Below are 8308 nucleotides of genomic sequence, written 5' to 3' on the forward strand. Positions count from 1 at the left end.
AGCCCTCCTTTTTCTCTAATGTTGGTCTGCAAACTTAGGTTGTTAATCCTCCAGAAGAGAAGCTTATTGTTATTACCCTATATACTCTTATGGAAGGATACTTACAAAAATTTTAAAAACCAAGACAGAAACTGAAATGTCCACACTCCCTATCCTAACCAACCACTCTGAGGCAATTTCTCTATTTCCTTCCAGTCTTTTTTCTTTGGAATGTGTGTACATCCGTATAAAATTAGGGCCACACGTGCAGTTTTCTCCCTGTCTTAAAAATGAACAGCGGAAGCATTTCTTGTGCAGTGAGTCTTACAAGTAGCCCTTCTGACAGCTCCACAGGACACCAGCCCTGAGGATTCCTGGGTGATTTAATCATTTTCCTGTCACCGAACACTTGGCATTTCTGTTTTCTTTTTGCACTGCTCAGTACTCCTCCCCTGAGGGTGTCCGTACTCCATCTCCTTTGCAGATTGGCTTTGTATGTGGTGGTGGGGTCCGTGGGCTCACGCACTTCCGCGCGTCCTGATGTGGCTTTCAGAAGTGTCTTTACACACACATGTGTCCTGGGTTACACTGCCTGGAAGAACCGGGGAGACAGAGGCAGTGTGCACAGTGCCCCTGCTTGCCAAGGCCTAGCTCGGGGATGGCTCTTGTCCTGCCCCGCCTCTGGCGGAGGTGGCTCCCGGCTCAGTCCTTCTTCTAGTGCTGAGCTTCCGTCCTGGAGACGCCTCTCCAGTGGGCTTCAGCGCCGTCCTGGTGACCTTTGGACTTTGGTTCTTTCCCTGCAGGTCCGGCATGAGAACAGATGTGTGGCTCTGGGAAGGTGTCCTTGCTTCCATCAGGGCAGGGAATTCGCGCCCGGAGAAACAGTGAAGGTCGGCTGCAACACCTGGTGAGGCCGCGGGCCTGTGGAGCGGGGCTACAGCGGAGTGGGGGTGTGGGTGCCGCGCCTTTTCTCCACACCCTTGTTTTTCCATCTGGGAAGCCGGAGAATCTTCATCAGTGTCCGCGCCTGTCCTGTGTGCTTGCTGCTGTGTGGACTAGCATCACTATTCAGGCATACGGGCCCTAGGGAAGAGCAGGGCCTGGGCCGGCGCGGGCCACTGCGGCAGTGACTGAGCTGCCTGCGGTGATATAGGGCTAGGGAGACCCTGGCTTGTAGGATGCGCTGAACGAGCTTGCCATGGCAGGGCTCGAGGACGGATGGGGCAAAGGGATCTCTCACTCACCCTGCCTGTGACCGCTGGGCCGGGTGCGGCCTCCAGAAGCCGTCCATGTGCCTGGGGAAGGGCTGCCTGAGGCCTGGGCTTCTCCCTCTGATGCTCCAGTGGGCCTCTGAGGGCAGCTCTGGTGACGTGGTAGGGAGGGGGCTGCGTCGCCACCGGCAAATTGCTGTAGACCTCCTGCAGACCCCGTCTGACACTGCTTCGCAGCTCATTGCTGTTTTCTGGACTCAGAGCCTTCCTGCTCTTTCATCTTGTTTTCTCTGGTAGCTCAGAGAGATTTGGCTTGGTCTGTGGAGCCCTTTGCTCAGTCCCAGGTGTACTGGGGCTTCCCGGGTGAGGCTGATCGCTGGCAGATGGCCGAGCGAGGGTCCAGGCCCCCTCCCTAGCTGTCCAGGTCACCTTGCACAACTCTGTCTCCTCTTTGCTTCAGTTTCCCACTTAGAACTGAGAGCACCAGTGTGGCCCTCCTCTTTTCTGCTGGCTTCCAAGCTGGGCTGAGGGTTCCTGATGTGCCTGGAGGCCTGGGTGGCACCTGGGAATAGTCTAGATCCTTCCCTGTTCCTCTGACGCCCATCATGCCCAGTTAGCTCTCAGTATCTTACTCGCCTAGTGTCTGCATGGACCGGAAGTGGAATTGCACAGACCACGTGTGTGATGCCACATGCTCCGCCATTGGCATGGGCCACTACCTCACCTTTGATGGGCTCAAGTACATGTTCCCTGGGGAGTGCCAGTATGTCCTGGCCCAGGTAAGGAGGGCGCAGGGAGCCTTAGTCTGTCCCTAGGGAGCATGGGAGCTGCTGACTGCCCTGGGGGGTTTTCAGGTTGGATTCTGTCTGTAGAAGGAACTTTGGGGTCTGGAGTGATTTTCTAGTTCTTGAAAGAGCTAGGAAGTTGGAAACAGCATGGCTGTTTCCCTGCTGCCCACCAGGAGACTTCTGAGAACAGGGTAGAAGTTTGTTGACCAGGGTCATGTGTATATAAGGCCACTCTCAGTCCACAATTACACCAAGGTGGGTTAGCAAAAGTCCCCAGTTCCTTTTGGTACACACAACCTTAACCAGGAGGCAGCTGGCTGGACCGCGGCCCCCACATCCTTCCTCCTGGCACCTCCAGGGGGAAGCAGCCCCACATAGGGGACAGGGGGGACAACCCCTGGAGTTTGGGGCCAGCCCTGGGGCCCATCCTGCTCTCTACCATTCTCATTCCTAGCTGGATTTGACACTGAATGGGGAGGAGGAGAGGATGGGGCTGTAGACAAATCATTCTGCCCAGAAATGTTCTCACTTTACCTAATTTTCTAGGCCCTTGACTGACAAGGGCCAGCATCTCTTACCACCTGTACCTAGGAGAGGGACTGCTCAAGGCCAGGAGCTGTGTTAGGGCCTCTCTGGCTACATTCTTGAGCAAGCATCCAGAAGGGGTCAACCCGATGTCAGCGCCACCCAGCAGGCTGGGCTCCTCCCTCCCCTCGACATCTGTCATGCCCTCTGCCCGCGGTGCCTGGTCCTTCCATCCCAGCAAAGGTTGGACAGTGGGAGTTCAGCAGCACTTACCCACTTACACACTCACACACTCTCTCACAAGTCACATGTGTACACTGGTGGACTCAGCAGTGTCCTGTAATCTGTGTCCAGGGACCTGAGAGGACAAGGCACCCCTCTTCTGGTGTGGGAGAGACGGGCAGGTATATTACTCCTCTCCTGGCACCCCTCTCTCTTCAGGATTACTGCGGCGAGAACCCTGGGACCTTCCGGATCCTGGTGGGGAATGAGGGATGCGGCTATCCTTCCACCAAATGCAGGAAGCGCGTCACCATCCTGGTGGGAGGAGGAGAGATCGAACTGCTGGATGGGGAGGTAAGCGGCAGCTTCATTGTTTCCCCTTGCATCCTTGAGTCCTGCTGTTGGCTTGTTGGGCGCCTTTGTTAAGCACTCACGGAGCACTGTGTGCGTGGGATAGTGCATCCGCTGTACGGAGCAAGGCGGGCTGACCACCCGGCCTGGGTGATGATTCTGTGAGCAGAACAAGCAGCCTGCTGATATGGACAGCAACGGCCTATTTTGGCTGGAGTGTAGGTATGTATGTGAGAAGGTGTGTGCCATGTATGTATAAAGCCTGGAGGAGCTGGGTGGGAATAAGGGTGTCCTCATGGGGGGCACAGCGCCAAGGCCCCAAGTTGATCAGCTGATGCTACAGGTAGTGCCAAACCCTCTAGGTACCATTGTTCCTGTACATACACACACACCTATGATAAAGTTTAGCAAATGGGTTATTACTGTAGGAGTAATAATAGTAACTAATAATAAATAGAACAATTGTAACATCATTCTGTAACAAAAGGTATGGGAGATATGTAATATAACTTTTATTATATATATTTCTGGGGATTGCATGCAGGGCCTTTGTACTGAGCTATATCCTCAGCCCCTTATTATTTGGAGACAGAGCCTGGCTAAGTTGCTCAGTAGCTCATTCTGGGCAGGAAGTGGAGATCCTCCTGCTTCAGCTTTCCAGCGTGTTTGATGAAAAATTTTATTGCATAACACTTACCAATCACTTATTGATGGAAATTTCCAACTAATATTTTCAGACCTTAGGTTAGTCATGGTTAACTACAGGAAACGAAAGCACAGATAAGTGGGGACTACTGTATAGTTATATATTTTTAGTTTCTGCTTTTGCTGTCTGCTTTTCAGTTCTTCCCAGATGCAGTTTAATTTTGGTGGTACCAGGGAACCAAGACAGCTAGACATGCACTCTACCATTGGACTGCGTTCCCAGCCTTTCAGATAAATATGTTTTAAAAGCTCAGAAGTGAAATAAATAAGATTTTGCCTCTGTCTACTGGGGGTTTAAGAAGTGGTTCTCAGAGGGTACACAGCAGGTGCTGGTCTTGGGGCTCCATCCTGACACAGGGACCCAAGGGATCTGAGCCGGGGCTGGGAGTCTGCACTTAGAGCAGCAGCTGCCCCCGGGGTGCAGCTTTTCATTCAGCTGCTCTGGCTACATGCGGTACCAAGGAGACCCAAGCATCTGGGCTCCAGTCCGTCCCAGAATCTTCATTTTGTTCTGTGGCCTCAGCCCACATCTGGCTTCTGGTGAATACCTGCCACTGACAGGGCAGGGCAGACAGATACATCCCTGTCACCTCAGAAGGAAGCTGTTTAGCAAGCCAGACACTGAATGGGGACAGGCACCTTTTGAAGGCTACCTCCATTTAGGATGGATGACAGTGGTGCCATGGATAAGCAGTGGTAACATGGATAGGCAGTGGTGACATGAATAGGCAGAGTGCAGAGGTGTGACAGGCACCTCTACTCACGCAAGCCAGAGTGGCAGGCAGGGTCTTGAGGGTCCAGCTTTACTGATGGCTCTGCAGGTCAAAGGTTGGAGTCTGAAACTGGAATCAGCAGTCTCTGCCTCTGGCACTGAGCTCCAGCACCTTCTTCCTTTAACCCCAACTCCTGGTGACAGCTGTTTTTGAAAGAAGGCAGTGCAGGGGTGCAGCGAGCTGAGCATCTGGTGCTCACTGGGATAGGTTTTTAAGTCTATTAACTAGAGGTTCTTTAAGCAATTGCCACATTAAAAAGCTACCTAGAGACTACTGGTTGAAATATCCCCCAATCCAGCATGAGGGAATCTAAGGCAGGAGGATGACAAGTTTGAATTCCAGTAGGGCAACTTAGGAAGACCATGTCTCAAAATTAGAAGAAAAGTTTAAAAAGGGGCTGAATGAAGCATAGCTCAGGGATCGAGTCCCTTGGGGTTCCATCCTTAATACTGGGGAAAAAGCCCCTGCTTTCTGTGAAGCGATATTGGAGACCTGATGTTGTTTTTTGTGTGTTTTTAACTTTGTAATGATGCTTTTGCTATGACCTCTATCCTTGCTTCTTAAGGTTTTGGATAGCAGTAGGCGAGATGGGCACAGAAATGTCTAGTGTGGTGGCAGCCAGGAGGACAGAGCTCTGACTGCATACAGCAAGGGCATGCACACTCTGGGCCAGTGGGGTGCAGCATGTGTGCAGCGAAGACAGGTGGGTACAGACAAGAGGGCTGATCTGAACCCTTTCCTCTGTTTCTTTGCTGTGTCTTCCTTCCCGCAGGTGAACGTGAAGAAGCCCATGAAAGATGAGACACACTTCGAGGTGGTGGAGTCGGGCTGGTTCTTCATCCTGCTGCTGGGAAGAGCCCTCTCTGTGGTCTGGGACCGACGCCTGGTTGTCTCCGTGGTGCTGAAGCAGACATTCCAGGTCTGTGGCCCTCTTGCTTCATCCTGTCTGGACCTTCACCGGCTCCTCTGGCTTGGGGCAGGTGGTCATCCTGGCCAGCCTGGCCCCAGCAGTGAGCTATGGTATCCAGGAGTCCAGTCGACCTTGGCCTCCCTTGGGTGGCTGCACAGGGGCAGGAAGGAGGGCTACCCCCTTGGCTGCTCCTCCTGGGCATGCATTTATCTGCACAAAGAAAGGAAGCAGCAGAGTAGTCCACATTAGCTCTTCTTTCAGCAAATTGGCCATGCGCAATATGATTGTAACGCTGCACAGTACGCAAAATGTTGCCTAAGCACGGGCCCCAGGCCAGCACCGTGACCACCGCTTGCAAGCCTGTAGGGGAAGGGGTGGCGCTTGCTCAGGCTCTGACAGTTCCTTGTGGGTTTCTTTATGTTGTGTGTATGTGACGCGTGGCTCTACTGACTATGGTCTCTGATTGGGCTTGGTGAACTCAATCTTTACCGCGTCTCTGACGACCCTGTGTAGGTTAGCTTGTAGGGCTTGGTGGGCCATACGCTCCTTGTCCGCTGTGGCGGTCCTTGGAATCACTTTACTTTAGCAACAACGCCTTACTGGATTCCTGGCATGTTCCCAGCACTGTGTATGTGTGTGTGTGTGTGTGCTCTTAATGTGCCGTTCCAGGAGCAAGTGTGTGGCCTTTGTGGGAATTTTGATGGCGTCCAGAACAATGACTTCACCAGCAGCAACCTCCAAGTGGAAGAGAACCCCGTGGATTTCGGGAATTCCTGGAAAGTGAACCCGCAGTGTGCTGACACCAGCAAGGTACCTGTGGGGCCTGTGTGGCTGGAGCCCGAGAGGCTGCCTCCTGGGAAGGACTCCATCCCCGAGCTGGAGGTGTGGGTGGCAGGAACCGCAGGTGGTGGCAGTGTGGGAACAGGTTCTCTCGTGTCCTTCTGTGTCCCCCCATTTGCCAGCCTGATGTTGCTGTATCTGTGTGCCCTTTCCTGTCCCCAGGTGGTGCTGGATGTGTCCCCTGCCACCTGCCACAACAACATCATCAAGCAGTCCATGGTGGATTCCTCTTGCAGGGTCCTCACCAGTGACATCTTCCAGGACTGCAACAAGCTGGTGAGGACCTTGTGGAGGGTGGCAAGGAGGGAGGCAGGCAGGCAGGGCATGGTCAAAGGCTGGCCTGGGGCAGCTGGAGTGTGGGGTTCTCCTGTGCACACGCCAACCCCGAGCCCCGAAAGGACCCTCATCCAGATGGTGCTGCGGTCCTTTCTGTGGCTGGGAAGCAGAGACAGAGTCAGCACCTTCTGAGGGAGATGGCGGCGCAGACCCCTGTCCACGCTTCTCTGACCTTGGTCTGAGAGGTTGTTGCATTTTCTTGCCTCCTGCACTAAAGACAAAGAGCTCCTTCTCCTGTTACTGCTCTGGGCCTCCAGACCTAAGAATCCCCTAATCATCCCTCATCTAATCAACAAACAAAATCAACTAATGAACTAAGAAAAACAGTCCTGTTAGTGCCATCTTTTTTTCTCACAACATCTCTTTCCTGGCCTTAACTTCAGTGGTTTTTAGGGTTTCAAAGGACAGTTAGGATTCTCTGGGCTGGTGGCATCTGAGTTGAAAGAGGGAAGGCGGGGTGGAAGCCAGGGAAGTGGGTAGGTGTGAAGGACAGTGATCCTACCACAGCTGCCCAGAAGGAGCAGCATGTGGGATAGGAGAGGTGAAAACTGTTAGTGTACTGAACAAGGTGGTGCAGACCTGGGGTCAAGGCTAGGAAAGGGCCCTTGGGCCCCACCTCCTGTAGCTCCCCGGCGAGGCCACTTGAGTGGGGCTTGGTGTGTTTCCCCACTGGTTTTGCTACACTGAGACAAAGAAAGAGAGTGACCAGCTTTTGTGAAAAATACCCAGCAGCCTGGGGTCGTGTCAGGTGACTGGTAGGTGGCAGGAAATGGGTTCAGGGGATGTTCTTGTGCAGTTCTCTGGTGCATCATGTGCTGGGCAAGGCTGCCGACCGCTTTAGTCAGCGCTGCTTGCTGCACTGTATATGAGAAACTAGAAATCTTGCTTGTTTTTTTTTACTCCTTTCCTTTTGAGGGGACCATTGACGTACACAGGCCCGAAGGGCCCCTGCTGTTCTATAACCCCTAGAACATCTTTGGCCTGACCAAGAGCCACAGCTGTAGCTACTGCCCAAGAGACAGGTGACCCGAGGTTCCTTCACAGGTGGACCCTGAGCCTTACTTGGACATGTGCATTTACGATACCTGCTCCTGTGAGTCCATCGGGGACTGTGCCTGCTTCTGTGACACCATTGCTGCCTACGCCCATGCGTGTGCCCAGCAGGGCAAGGTGGTGAGCTGGAGGACAGCCACACTGTGCCGTGAGTCCTGATGCTGGCTGGCCCCAGACAGCCTCCCCACCATGCGCCTTTCTAGACTTGGAGGCCTGTGGTGCACGGGACACCTATGTGGGCAGGGAGGGCTCTAGCACGTGGATAGGTGCCCAGGGGCCAGAGAAGATGTTGAGGGAGGAGCTCACACTGTGGGTGAGGAGGAGCCTAGGTTCTGGATGGCCTTTGGGGACTTAGCTTCTGTAGCAGTTCTGGAAGAAGCAAAGGGGTGACATTCTGAGAGTAAGGAAGGAAGTCTACGCATATCCTAGACACTTCCATGTTTGCTGGTACAAGGGACCTGCGTGTGCTATTTGGATGGAGTCTTGATTTCTTGGGTGCATGCGACTTCATGTTTTTATTTATTTTTTATTTATTTATTTTTTTAAACAGCTCATACATTTTATTTATTTGCTTATTAAGATACATTTTTCAGTACATAATGTTTACATTTATCA

The 8308-nt window shown here is 52.9% G+C and overlaps 1 protein-coding gene across 1 annotated transcript in view; it reads left to right on the forward strand.

Moving 5' to 3' along the window:
* Vwf (von Willebrand factor) overlaps positions 1-8308 on the forward strand; it is a 143387-nt gene that overhangs the window by 72087 nt on the left and 62992 nt on the right. Inside the window, exons 19-25 of the mRNA XM_004643560.2 lie at positions 783-886; positions 1831-1969; positions 2945-3079; positions 5327-5473; positions 6134-6274; positions 6467-6580; positions 7685-7841. Coding sequence (XP_004643617.2) covers positions 783-886; positions 1831-1969; positions 2945-3079; positions 5327-5473; positions 6134-6274; positions 6467-6580; positions 7685-7841 — 937 coding nt within the window. The remainder of the gene's footprint in view (positions 1-782; positions 887-1830; positions 1970-2944; positions 3080-5326; positions 5474-6133; positions 6275-6466; positions 6581-7684; positions 7842-8308) is intronic.

The sequence above is a fragment of the Octodon degus genome, unplaced genomic scaffold (assembly GCF_000260255.1).
Source record: "Octodon degus isolate 3935 unplaced genomic scaffold, OctDeg1.0 scaffold00178, whole genome shotgun sequence".
In the NCBI taxonomy this organism is placed as follows: domain Eukaryota; kingdom Metazoa; phylum Chordata; class Mammalia; order Rodentia; family Octodontidae; genus Octodon; species Octodon degus.